The sequence below is a fragment of the Spinacia oleracea genome, chromosome 5, assembly GCF_020520425.1.
Source record: "Spinacia oleracea cultivar Varoflay chromosome 5, BTI_SOV_V1, whole genome shotgun sequence".
Classification (NCBI taxonomy): domain Eukaryota; kingdom Viridiplantae; phylum Streptophyta; class Magnoliopsida; order Caryophyllales; family Amaranthaceae; genus Spinacia; species Spinacia oleracea.
Window position 1 is genome coordinate 61,788,944 of NC_079491.1, and position 14,765 is coordinate 61,803,708.

Consider the following 14,765-nt stretch of genomic DNA (forward strand, 5'->3'; position numbering starts at 1 on the left):
CGAGGTGAACAGTAACTGTAAGCGAATAGTCAGGTTCTGAGTCATGTATTTGGTTAATTATCCTTCTACTTTGGTGAAAGGCCCTTAAATTGTTGCTTGCACTGGAGCTGATTAGCTGAATGAAATCTTCTTCAATATATTTCATAAAAATTCAGAAGAAGAAAAAAAATGAAGAAAGACAATAATTGTCAGGTTTAAATCACCAAAGCATTCTAATTACATATATCTTCAATTGTTTACAAAAAACTTTGCAGACAAAACGTTCTAAGTGAACTCTATGTGGTAGAAGTAGAAGTAGAAGTAGCGGTAGCATGAAGAGCAACAAGTGAAGCATAAGCTCCCTCAGTAATTTTCATGAGGTCGTCATGTTTACCCTTTTCAGCAATGACACCATTCTTGACTACAGCAATAATATCAGCATTCTTTACTGTGACCAACCGATGAGCGACAACCACAGTTGTCCGATCCACCATTACACTATCCAAAGCATCTTGCACGATGCGTTCTGACTCAGCATCAAGAGCACTAGTGGCTTCATCAAGCAAAAGGATCTTAGGATTCTTTAGAATCGCTCGTGCAATGGCTATCCTCTGTTTCTGCCCGCCTGACAACTGCACACCTCTCTCTCCCACTGAGGTGTCATACCCTTGTGGAAGTCCTGAGATGAAGTTGTGTGCATTTGCAGATTTTGCAGCTTCAATGATCTCATTCTCGGTCGCACCTCCATGCTTTCCATATGATATGTTTGCACGGATGCTCTCGTTGAACAGTATTGGTTCCTGGCTCACTAACCCCATTTGTTGTCTAAGCCAACTTAATTTGAACTTCTGAAGCTCTACCCCATCTAGGAACACTTTACCTTTTTCTGGTTCATAGAACCTCTCAATCATGCTTATTACTGTCGATTTTCCACTTCCACTTTCTCCCACAAGTGCAACAGTCTACAAAGTGTCAACAATGAATAACATGAGAATTGTAACTAACAGAATTCACCCATCAGAAACTTAATATAAGTACCTTTGTAGATGGAATAAACAAGCTCAAGTCACTGAATATTTGAATATCTGGCCGAGTTGGATATCTGAAGCTAACATGACTCAACTCGATATCACCCTTGACACTTTCCTGTGTTATCCCTTCTTCGCTGCTTGAGTCAATGCTAGGTTTGCTATCAATTATCTTGAAGATTGAGACAGCTGAGTCCTTGGCTTTGTTTTTGTCCATAGCCAAGCTGCTGCTTTGGGATAAACCTACTGCTGAGATTGTTAATGCAAAGAAAACCTGCAACACAAAACTGTCTATCAGTCCCAAAGTCCAACAAAAACATACCAAAAAAATTAACAATACTAAAAATGTTGTTTTACCTTGAAAACTTCTGCAAATGTAGCTTTACGATGATGAATAAGGATAGCCCCGATGTAGAAGCAAAAGGCATTCGTGCAGTAAAGGGCGAGGAATGATAAACCAAAGCCTACACCACTAATGAATCCTAAACGAATACCATTTTTTACCGGAGCCTCACATTTCTTTTGATACAAATCCATCACCTTTTTCTCTGCACAGAAGGATGCAACTGTTCTGATACTTCCAACTGCATCATTTGCAACTTGGCTTGCATCTTCATACATTAGCTGCAAAATTACATGTAATATAAGCGTCTAAAAATCACATTCGAAAGAAAAAAAGAAAGGGAACATTTTGTGGGGGTTAACCTTAGCATCTGCACTAAATCCCTTCATAAATTTGCCTTGAAGGTATCCCTGAGCAAACATAAAGGGTGCCACAGCAAGAATAATGAGTGCTAGCATCCAGTTAGCAGTAAAAGCTATTAGAAGACCAGCAGCTACTGTTGCTATATTCTGCACATATAAAGCTAACTGATCCCCTACAAGGCTCCTAACATTTGCTGCATCTGTTGCCAACCTCGCGCCAAGTGATCCACTAATCATAAAATACAAGTCCTGAAGTTAGATATGTGAAATAGTTTATGCAATCTAACCAGTAGTAATAGAATTAACCAACCTTGAATTTGCAGGATCGTCAAACCATTTAATTTCTTGGTGAACAACCTTTTCAAAGGTCATGAAACGAATTCTTCGAATCAATCTCCCTCCTGCAATTGCAAAACAAAAATTCTGGAAAGGTATTGCTACAAGACTAGCAACACCTAAAGACAAATAAATAAGTGCCCATTTTCTTGAATCCCTGCGAAGCAAACGTGGTGGTTCATAGAAGATTTTGATGACAGAGGAGATAAGGTATCCAAACAAAGGAAAGATAATTCCATGTACACAAGCACCAAAGCTTCCAAGCAGCAGGATAGGGATTTCCGGCTTATTTAAGTAAGCCAAACGTGTCATGGAAACACTTCTGCTTTTCTCTCTTTTCGCCTCTTCATCAGGTTTTTGAGTTTTCTCATAATCACCATCATCAAAATAAACATCCTCTTCATTAGTCTCGTGAATATTTACATGACCGGGAACACTAAAGCTGATGGAGATGGAGTTTCTGCCACTGGAGGAACCTCTACTTGCTGATCTCCTCATTGAAAATCTTTGACTTGCTGATCTACTCATTGCCCTTTCAAGATTACTCGTATCAAGACTACTAGGATCCATAAGGGCAGCTTCTTCTTCGCTGGCCCCTTCTTGAAGTCTAACCAATTGTGAGTAACCCCCTTCCGGGTCTTTGATCAACTCCTCATGAGAACCTGAATTAACATATAGTCAAAAAAGTTCAATTTCTTTTCAATTTAAATGGTTTAGTGAATGCATAGCCTTCAGGAATCAGGAGGGGGAAGTTTAAAATTATAAACAAGTAAAAAGGGCATGCATGTTACCTTTCTCTACGATTTTCCCTTGATGAACGACTGCTATCGTATCAGCATTCTTGATGGTAGTCAATCGATGTGCAACAATGACGGTAGTCCTATTTGACATTATTCTGTCTAGTGCATCTTGTACAACGCGTTCAGATTCAGCATCAAGGGCACTAGTAGCCTCATCTAGGAGGAGGATTCTTGGGTTTTTCAGAATAGCTCGAGCAATGGCTATTCTTTGCTTTTGACCACCAGAAAGTTGGGTTCCTCTCTCCCCAACCATTGTGTCCAATCCCTGAAAAACAAAACATCCATCTTAACACCCTCCTCTTTGGCTTGCTGTGAAGCAAAATCTCATCTAGGCAAGCATAACAAATGAAACTTTAGGATTACCTTTGGAAGCTTGTCAATGAATTTTGCGGCATTAGCAAGCTCAATAGCTGTCCTAATTGCCGCATCAGTAGCACCTTCCTTTCCGTAAGCTATGTTTTCTTTTAAAGTAGTAGTAAAGAGTACTGGTTCCTGACTGACTAATCCAATCTTCTGTCTGATCCAAGCTAACTGAAGCTGCTTCAAGTTAACACCGTCAATGAGAACCTCACCTGAATCAGGATCATAGAATCTCTCTATGAGGCTAACAACTGTGGATTTTCCACTCCCACTTTGTCCAACTAGAGCAACAGTTGTTCCACTAGAAATTTGCAAATTAAATCCAGCAAATATTAGCACATCAGGCCTTGCTGGGTAACGAAAATATACATCTTTCAGCTCAATTTCACCCTTGATATCTTCCAATACAATGCCTTCTGTGCTTGAGGCATCTATTTTTGGCGACCTGTTTATCGCCGCAAACATCTTGTATGCTGCTGCTTGCCCTGCTGCAAATGCATTTAGACATGGAGATGTCTGTCCAAGTGACCTGGTCAAGATTCAAGTATGCTATAAGTATACGAAAATCCCCCAAACTAAGAAGATGGTTAATGTTTTAAACTTTTAATTATGTGTCAATTATTTATTGTCTAAGGAAATTTTAAAGACCTAGTTACACAGTGATTACACCATTTCCCTAAAGAAAGAAGAGAGGAGGAAAAACTTGCATTCCGCCAGTCATCATGGCCATGATCACATTGAGGACTTCCCCGCCATTGTAACTCTTTTCCATGATCAGTTTGGCACCATACCATACAGCAAGAGCATATGTGGACATTATTACGAAAACTAATGCACCAAGCCCTAATCCTGAAGCTAGGCCTTGTTTAGCGGCAGCTTTATACGCAATTATAAGCTTGCTATCATACTTTTCAATTGCATCTTTTTCACCTGTAAATGATGCAACCTGAATCATATACATGAAAGAAAGATAATTAGGAAATATATGGTTTGTTAGTAAAACACACAGGAAGGAACTCGGAAGGAACTGCATGTATCTTAAGAAGAAACTTACTGTTCTGATGGCACTAACAGTCTGCTCAACAACATTACCAGCTTCAGCATAGGCCATTTGAGCGCGACTTGACATTTTCATCATCAACAATGCCATGGTAGCACCAGCAATTACAATGGCTGGGATGCATACCATCAAAACTAAGGCTAAAAGCCATCCTTTTATGAAGGCAATTGCTATCCCTCCAACAAATGTTGCTGTTAACTGTGTGAACTTACCAACTTTCTCCCCCATAGCATCCTGAATTAGAACAGTGTCCCCTGACATCCTACTAATCACTTCCCCAGTAGTTGTTTCAGTGTCAAAGAAGGCTATATCTTGCCTTAGAATCGTCTTTAAGTAAAGTCCTCGGATTTTTGCTGCTTGCCTTTCTCCAGTTACAATCCAGCATGTTACCTCTATTGTCCAACCAACACATATATTTACATCAACATCACACAAATTAAGGAATTTATTATGCACACTTCGAACAATACATACGTTTCATCATTATTAATACATAAATTTAAATGTCATTTTTACAAAATGATTTCTAGATTGCATATTTTCTTTCAAATGTCCAGGAGATACACCAGTTATATATATAATATATTTTAAATGAAGGAATTATGCACACTTCGACAGTATATTGTGTTTCATCACTTAACGTCCATAATATTTCTTGTGCGTTTGCTTCGTTTCACTTGTTTAAATTATGGAAAAGATGAACTAGTAAGATGATACTTACGTAGGAAGCAAGCTATGCCGGTATATATGGCCAGGTATAAAAACTTCAAAGATACCTGTAATAAAAAATAGGTAACACAATTAGTGAATAATTAGAGGATAATTATTTATAGTTATTAAATTCGCCAACTCATTTGGAATATGTTTTTAGGACAAAAAAATAAAAAATAAAAAATAAACAATCACAAATTCACAGCTGAATTGGAACACTCTTTGAATGTATGACACAGAAAATAAATAAAAATTAAAAAGAAAATTTGCGAGCAAGAACAATTATAGTACAACTTTAAGTTGTAACCATCCCTTTTAATTAAACACTTAATTAAATATTGATAATCATTCTCTTTGGGTCACCAAAGAAGGATAATCATTCTCTTCTGTGCTTAAATTTGTTAATGACTTGTTGTCAAATTATATTCCTGCCTTGTTAGTTTTCATTACCAACATATGCAATAAAAGTCATTATAGGAAATCATACTGCAATGTCAGTACATACAATTTAATCCTTATTTGGTATGGAGTTTATGATCACATTTGAAACTAAGCAAAGTACTTAGTATAACTCCAATGTGAAACTGCATAGAGATAACTCAAGTTCGGAAAAAAATAGTCATGTTTGTGTCTAGGTCTCATACTCTCGTAGGGAACCCTTAATCGGAGAACCTAACATTATATCTAGAAGGTAAAAATGTATCGGACCTCAACCAAAGACCTTACGGTTGGAAGGAAGAAACTCTACCGTTGAACGCTTACTTAATTAATCCTAGACTACAAAATACTTTATTTAAAAGAACATTAAAGTGAATGATTGAGTAAGCAACATGAAAAAGCATTAACCAAACTGAATTATCAATAAGAAAAGTGTAAGTCGTACATGTGCACAACTAAACATAATTAATCAAAAAAAAGTTTGAGCATAATCATCATGAAAATATAACACGGCAAATAGCAGTAATTTGAAGTGCACCCGTCCAAATTGTAAGACCCATTATATTAATATAACAACAACATATGCCCCTTTTATATTTGTCGGCCACTTCAATATCAAAACCTTAGTTTCTTTCTTCCTTAAGTTAAGGCCAAGAGGTATCCTTTTTTCCTATTTCAAGTATTTAAAGTTCTTACATTAACTTTCTAATTGGTGGATAAGATAACAAAATTCCAAAAATAAAGAAAAACAAAGAAAAAATTTGCTAAAAATAAACCAATAAACATTCAAAAAGAAAAAGGAACCTTTTTTTTTTTTGGTAGTTGTCAAATCTTGATTTGTTAATCAATTTATCACTAGTTTTGTAACACCCTGGAAGAATAAAGTCCCTTTCGATCAATTGAGTGGACTCTTGTTCATTGATGAACTGTCTTTTTTTTTCCCTCAAGTTCTCAAATTCACACTCAAGAAATGGAGAATTGTTGAGCTAAAAAAACAATAACAAATGTAAACGGTTTAAATAAGATATTCGATTTTTTATATTATGAACGGAAAGACACAAGCAACCATTTCCGGTAATTGACATCTACAATAACCACATATAATTATAAAGAGTTATAGACACTAATGATTAAAGTAGAGTATTAACAAACGAGAAAGTCAAAACATATACAAATAGGATAAGAAAGAGACTATAAATTTTGAAAAATAATGTTTACAACCTCGTGTAAAGGAGGAGAAAATATACTTCCTCATTTTCAAAATAGTTGCAACACTTTGTTTTTTGCATTATTCACATAATCTACTTTGTTTATTTTTTATGATCTATACTTTAAAAAAAACATATTCATATGGGAACTTGCTAGATTCGCCTTAATGTATATTTTGCGAAAATCAATTTTTTTTTAATAATTTTTACTTATTGTTAATTAAATACTCCCGTCTTCCCAGATTAGTTGTTACACTTTTATTTTTTGTCCGTCTCAGATTAGTCGTTACACTTCTAAATTAAGAATGACCCCACAATTATTATATTGTCTCTCTTTCCACTAATTTTTATTTTTCCACACACTCACTCATTCAATTAAAAAATACATACTAACTTCCATCACATCTATTTTTACAATGAAATAACAATTGATAACCAAACAACCATTTATCACCTAAAATTTTGTACAAAGGTAAATATAACAATTAATCTGGGACGAATGGAGTATATTAATTGTTCAAGATATACATTGACAAACTTAAAAAAGAAAATGTTGTAACTAAAAAGAATCGGAGGAGGTAAGTATCAATCAAACATCAATTTCGTTGATCATCAAATCATCAATACGTGATTTTGACATATATTCACAAAAGGTATAAGAACAACTATGTAGTTAACAACTTAACACTCAACCATTATACTTGGTAGATAACTTTTACTAGTACGTCCTTATCTTTTATGCGGAGTAGTATATTAGTAGTCGATACTGAAAACAATAACAAGTCTGACCCTAGAATTCATCACTATTATTAATGATACATAAGATCAGAGTGGATTATAAGAATACACGTTATATATATATATATATATATATATATATATATATATATATATATTATATTGTAAATATTAGAACCATAAGTTTAACGACCTAATGTTTCCGTTTTCATCGTTCACGCTCTATAAATGACATGCCCAAGTCAAATTTGGAATCTTAACTCAGTTAAAATACTAGGAAAAGGGGTATGGTGGCATGGGCCCATGCCCATGGGGGACGTGTGGCTTTTCTGTTGCTAATAATCTTATTACACCATTAATAGTCCATAAAGTATGATGTATACACTTTAGTATAGGATCTCATTTACGTTTTTTTTTTTTTTTAAATATCATGATCCCTTCTTGAATAAAATAAGTCTTGAACAGATTTAAAGTTATAAGGTAAAACCTCTACCTGCCATGTCAAATACTCACAACAATGTATATTGAATTAAATTTCATATTCCCGAGTCTAGGTAATCAAGGACTCAAGACGTTAAACAATCAAGCTAGTTGGATTTTTCACAGGTAAATATTGATATTGTTGTAATCTTTCCTTGGAAGTTAAGTAGTATAGGTTTATTTGATGAATCCGTTATTAGTCATTTACTGAACATTTCCATGCAACTTTCACAGTATATATGAACTTGTCACCCACCAAGACATTATTTTAAAGCCAAGTTTGCGGGATTTAATTAAAACATTTCTTTCTATAAACATAAAGGAATGGGAGAATTAAAAATAAATAACACTTAATAACATATTCAAGTGATTATTAGTCTAATCCTTGTTTGGTCTTTATTATTAGCAATTAAATGATTCTCAACATCTCATTAATTATTGTTTTTCTTGACAAGTACTCCGTACATACCAAATTATTTCCTAGTTTCTTAATAGTATTTTATTTCATTAACATTTTGTTGGTATGGAGAAATTTTAAAAGTGACTCGATAAACTTTTTTTTTTATTTAGGAAACTTGATAACCTCCTAACACTTGTCAATTCGTCATGTTCATTAGACAACTTTAAAATGAGAGATAGATGAACAACTAAATAATGGGTTTTTTTTGTTAATTCTGTAATTCGATGATTTATTTTTAATTTTTTAATGTTTACTTTTACGATGAACTAATATTACGTCACATTTAAGTCAAGGTTCATTTATACAATTTCTAGATACATTCAATTCAAAGTGCAAACATCATAGTAAACACTCTTCTCCCAAAAGGGAAAAAAAGAGAAGGAAATCATGCCAAAACAAAATGAAATCCTCATAAAAAGAAAATTTTCTACGTAAGGGAATACCAACTAAATTGACAAATCATTAAGATAAATCGTGTAAATAAACACATTTCTTTTTGGAATCAAGTTTAAAAATTAAAAAAAGTGACACAATATTCTCCTAAACTTTAAGGACTTGTTATTGTGAACTTGTGAATATATCTCATATAATCTCGAACACACTTTTATAAAATGAAGATGCGATTCTATGTTCAATTTTTTTTGCTACTTTTCGATGAACTAATACTACAAAGTAAATAATACGACAAAATATGAGTTATATACAGAAAATCAATTATCATGATAAATGGACAAAAGGTCTTACGCACATCTGATGTACCATTATTATTTTTTGTAATTTTGATGGATTAACTTTTTCTAAGGTTCATGGTTTCATTTTAGATTAACTTAATATTTATTGTGTTATCACGAACGCCTGAATTTTTTTCATAACCCTAATAAGTAATAACTACCCCGTCACAAAGGTTTCCATTCCCCAAGCTCTCCAAAAACGTCCTTAATTTCAGCCATCCCAAAATAAATGATGTAAGCATAAATAAACAAATACCGAGTATAAAAAATCTACACCTGAAAATAATAATGTTTTTCAATTGATAGTTGATAAATGATAATCCGTTCGTTTAGAATTAATCGCAATGAGTTGACTAGGGTGAAACAACCCAATGGAAAAAAATCAATATAAAGACGGGAACCATCAAACAAAATTAGAAAACCCGATAGAATCAAAACATGCATAAACAGAAATAAAATATAAAAATTACCTTAGAAACCTCATGAACAACATGTTCGCGACTAGAAATCCCAAAAGAATTAATAATCTGACCCAAAATAAGAGTCATCAATGGCGGCGCAATTCCATTAGCAATAGCGGAAATACTCCCAACAATCATCAATATCAAATCCCATCGATCAGCAAAACTAAACATTTTGTAGAATGGAACTTTATCCAATTCTTTGTTGTTTCCACCATTATTACTATTACTACCATGTTCATCATCTCCCATATCTCTCTTTATTTTCTCTCTCTCTCTCTCTGCAAAAAAAAGTTTCCTTGAGAGAGAAAATTAATAATATGACGCAAAAAAAGAAAATCAGTGAAGTGGGGTTTTGATATAGTTATTTTGACAGACAGGAAAACGAAAAAGATGAAATTATTAGAAAGATTTACGTGTTGGCGAAGGATATATCCCTGTTATTGTATCGGGATTGGACCTGTCAGATCATCTAATATAAGATTTTTTTCGGTTATTTGGGTTTGTGTAAATTTTTGTTTGGTGGGGGCGTACCGTGTATATATTTGATTAAAGCGAGTAATTGAGTAGAGCACAACAAACTGTGAGAAGTAATCGGGTGTGAGAGAAAGCTAACAGAATGTGTGCTGTGTAAAACAGCTGAATTTGCCTATAAATACGGCCGGAGTTAGAATGCCAAAAGATAAATTAAATTAAAACAAAATCATGCAAATCTGGCTTTCTTTTTTATCAAACTCATTTTATTTTACTTCTAGAAGATTTTGTTTCTTTAATATTAAAATTAAATGCAAATAAAATCTCTATGTTGGGTATATTTGATGTTTCGGGGATTTTGAGATTTAATACGTGAGGTGAGGTGAGGTGAGGTGAGGTGAGGGTGTGAGACTATCCAAAGTCATACTCTCAAGATTTTATTTTTAATTTATTAAAAATCGTAACATATCATATGACTTACGTCAGTATATCGATCAATGGACAATGGTCATAGATTGATTAGATTCATTTCCCTTAAAAAGTTGCCAAGTTGGTCATTGAATTTTTTTTTTTTTTTTTTGTGAGATAAAAAAAAAGTTGGTCATTGGTTTATTAGTTTAACAACATAAATCATTTTTTTGCATGAAAGATTTATGCCAACATTGTCGGGTTAATAGGTCTCTATGGATTTGGGTTAGATTTTTTCGTAGTTACAAAGTGCTAGTAAGATCAAATAGGGGCTCAAACGGAAAAAACAAATGTCGTTAAAGAGGACTCATATTAGACGAGTTATAAAAATGACCTCATTTATATAACTTTTTCCTAAAGTTTTTTTTCCTTTGTATAACGAAAGTGTATTGAAATAAAATTATGCCTCTATTTTGTAGATGAAAGATTTATGCCAACATGGTCAGGTCAAATGGTCCACCCTTAGCTTGTTTCGGTCGATTTGGGTTAGGTTTTATCGTAGATATTACTTAAGGTGCAACTCTTGTTTTGATAGTATAAACTCTGATAACATGTGATATGATATACTCGGTACTAGGCCTCAAACTCTTACCACCAAAAATCATTTATTTTTTCAAATAATGTTATTTCAAATTTAATCAGATTTAAATTTCGAGTAGCATTATTTGCAAAATCCCTTTGCATTGTTTTTTTAGCAAAATCCCTTTGAATGTTATTGTGTTTTTATTTAATGTGAGTCAGCCCTAAATTGCCAACTATCAAGTCAACTACTCAACTCTGGAAAAAAAAAAAAAAAACACACACACACACACAAACTGCAATAATTTTTTGGTGCACAATTTTCATATTTTTCTTCGTTCCTTAAATATTGCTTTATTTTGTTTTTTACACTATTTACAATAAAATTTGTGTCAATCTCATAGGTAACAAAAAGTATAATCATGTGATGTCTTGTTAAATTAGTATCAATATATATTTTCGAAATATCACTTATTCATAATTTTTACTTATACATAATTTGTGATATTAAGAGTCAAAGTGATGCGATGGAAAGCGTGAAGTCAACCATGATGCATTATTTAAGGAAATGTTTACTGTTTTGGTGCAAAATTTGGGTACAAGGGCGGAGAGGCCCATATCAGATATGTGCCTCCAGCCTCCAAACACATATATGAGGGTACAATGGTAATTGCACCATTTTTTTGAAAGTGTCATGTAAACTTCTGATTACCATATTTGAAAAATAAACACCATATGTGAACTTCTGAATACCATATTTAAAAAGTGAGTACCATATTTGAACTTATGAGTACATAACTCTAATCCATTTCCTAATATATTATACCATTTTTATTTTATTTTTGTCTGATATATTTTTATAGAAACATATATGAGATTGAAATATAATTCCTCTTTTATCCCTTGATGGCATGGGTAGTATGGCTCTATTAACTGAATGATTCGACAAAAATGGACTATTAAAGGAAAGGTGCATATATCATTAAAGTTCAATGATTTTTTTATTAAAGGAAATAATTAAAGTGCAATTATTAACCGGGTCATCTAAATTAGGAGTTTAGGACCCCTTGAGCCTTGACAATATTTCACCTACTGGGCCAGGACAGGAGTAGGACCAGTAATACAAGGAAAAAATGACCCATTGTATAGATTACTACTCCTGTACTCCCTCCGTTCCGGAATACTTGACTTGTTTTCCTTATCGGGTCGTCCCTTAATACTTGACCTGTTTCTAAAAATGGAAATATTCTAACAATATTATTTTATTTCTCACTCCACCCCTATTAACCCACCTACTCCCTACTCCATACAAAAAATAATTAAAAATTCAATCCCTACTCTCCCTCAACCACACCTCTTAACCCACCTCCCATTAACTATATTAAAACAATACCTCACTATCAACTACTACCTATTAAATTAAAGGAAAATTTGTCAAATACAATCTAATAAAGTTCTCTATTTGCCAATTACAACCTCAAATTTCTATTTTTGCCAATTACAACCTTAAATTTATACGTCCATTTTAAATTACAACCCGAAATTATTTTCCGGCAAAAATCACCGGAAGATGATGTCATAATGTTATTAAAAAAATAGTTATATATTTTCTATAAAAAAATTAAATCGATAAATAAGAATTAAAACAAAAAAAATAAAATAATGGATTTTTTTTTTGTTTTACAAATATTATATACTTAATAATTTTTTGAATAACGTTATGACATCATCTTTCGGTGATTTTTGTCGGAAAATGGTTTTGGGTTGTAATTTAAAATAGATGTACAAGTTTAAGGTTGTAATTGGCAAAATTAAAAATTTGAGGTTGTAATTGGCAAATATAGAACTTTATTAGGTTGTATTTGGCAAATTTTCCTAAATTAAATAAGTCAATTTAAGTTCCTTAAACTCTGTGCCGGTCAAACCGGGTCGAGTATTCCGGGACGGAGGGAGTATCTTATTCGATATATTATTTGTAGAATTACACCTAAACTAAGTAGTACAAAGTACAAGACAATCATAGAATTTATAATACGGAGTAACCAGTAAAGTAACAAGGTAGTTATATTTGCTTCTTTCTCTTGCTCCCTACCAAGGATAATCCACATGACTCCATTTCTATATAAAACAAAACACATAATAATAAAAAATAAAAAATAAAAAAAACATAGCATAAGCTAGAATGAAATCAAAATCTAGCAGCAGACATAACATAAGCTCGTAATAGTGGGATCCTCACGGGGCTTTGAAGATGCTACATACGGACTACGGAGTACTTCGGAGGCGGTGGCAACAATATTGCTTGAATTGATTTCCCACCAAAAATATAAATTAAAAATAAATTAAAAAACAACTCCAACTATATATGTGCTTACTACGAAGTATCATCAAAACAAAATAACTTACAAAGAAGTATCATTGATATGTTCATATTTTATAGTGTTTTTACCCCGTCACTCAGTACTTTTTGATCTCAAATGAGTTATTTGGAGCCATTTTTAGTACTAATGTGCTCCTTGTAGTGTGTTTGTAGTTTCAGGTTTATCATTGTAGAAATTAGCATATTTGAATGCATTTCCTACTCATTTGAACCATTGAAATTGGTGATGTACTTTAGAGAGCACGAACATTGAGTTGGATTTTGAAGCAAAGCGAATAACGAAAGAAGTAGAAAAATGACTGCAGTCCACTATTTTAATCATAACTCAAGTTCTACAAATTCAAATGCAATGATTCTAATTGGGTTGGATTTTATACTTCAAGGGCTTTCCAATGAGTGGTCACTCGCCTAATTCCGACTTATAACGAAGGAGATATGGAATTTTGAAGATAGGGGACCGTGTAGTTTAATTCCGCCCACGAGCGGATGCCTGCCCGTCGGGCGGGTTACAAGTTGTTCTCCCGATCGGGCGGCCCAATGCCCGATTGGGCGAAGACAACCCCTGGGCGCGAATTATTCCGTTTATTTCCCTTTTTGTTTTGATTTTTGATTTTGGACAAGACTATAAATATAAGCCCTTAGTTATTTGTGAGGGCATCTTATTTTCAGCATTAGTTTATTTTTCTCCAAAACTTTGTTAAACATTTATTTTAATTTCAATTCAAGTTTCATTATTTTGATTATTTCCTTGTTCTTCAATTAGGTATTCATTCATTCCTTGTCTTTATTATTCAATTTCAATTCGTTCTTTATTTTGTTATTTGTTTTTAATCATGCTTTCATTAATCATGTTTATTTTGCTTAATTTAAATACGTGTGAGTAGTCTATTTTCTAGGGTTTAGGGGATCCATGAATGCATGATTGGGATTGGATTTGGACTTTATTATTGATTCATTGATTATAATTTCTATAGCTTGTTTTAATTGTTCGTCAATTCTGTTCGGCAGGACTATTTTGATTGAGTTTGATGAATCTTAGATAATGCGCCGAGAGGTATAAATCTGATGTTCATGATCTGTGGCTATTAGATATGAATTGTTTCTAGCACATTGCGAGGGCCTGCTAGTTTTTCTTCCTAAAGAATTCATAAGATTTGAGAGATGCATGATTTCCTAGTTATGATTGTTTATTGATTGTTGTTGTCCGTTGTCCAATCCTGGTCTGCATTTGTGGTGAACCGTTGCCCTAGATTCTTTTAATATTGATATTCTCCTATTTAATTATTGTCATAGTTATAGTCATAAAAACCAACACTTTAATTTTATCTATTTCCCAATAGTCTAGACCTTTATTTTAATTGTGGAAAGAACGTTGTTACCTTGTGGATACGATCCCTACTTCCCTTGCTATATTTTTAGTTGGTGAACG

At 33.2% G+C, this 14,765-nt stretch overlaps 1 protein-coding gene across 1 annotated transcript; it reads right to left on the minus strand.

The window, feature by feature from the left end:
- Positions 1 to 111: 111 nt before the first annotated feature.
- Positions 112 to 10,134, minus strand: LOC110798683 (ABC transporter B family member 9). The gene is made up of 11 exons (XM_056828953.1): positions 9,505 to 10,134; positions 4,990 to 5,044; positions 4,263 to 4,660; positions 3,916 to 4,154; positions 3,212 to 3,737; positions 2,840 to 3,113; positions 2,023 to 2,710; positions 1,713 to 1,941; positions 1,365 to 1,631; positions 1,018 to 1,281; positions 112 to 941 (listed from the first exon to the last, which is right to left on the minus strand). The coding sequence occupies exons 1-11, from the start codon at positions 9,745 to 9,747 to the stop codon at positions 276 to 278; spliced, it is 3,849 nt and encodes a 1,282-aa protein (XP_056684931.1). The 5' UTR covers positions 9,748 to 10,134; the 3' UTR covers positions 112 to 275.
- Positions 10,135 to 14,765: the final 4,631 nt, after the last annotated feature.

What these genes read in the sequence shown, in the direction of transcription:
- LOC110798683 (XM_056828953.1), bottom strand. Translation starts at nt 9,747, where the DNA reads ATGGGAGATGATGAACATGGTAGTAATAGTAATAATGGTGGAAACAAC. An exon ending in CGGCATAGCTTGCTTCCTAC is followed by an intron (nt 4,661 to 4,989) that starts GTAAGTATCATC and finishes GTTGGACAATAG; the next exon opens with AGGTAACATGCTGGATTGTA. An exon ending in GATTTAGTGCAGATGCTAAG is followed by an intron (nt 1,632 to 1,712) that starts GTTAACCCCCAC and finishes GTAATTTTGCAG; the next exon opens with CTAATGTATGAAGATGCAAG.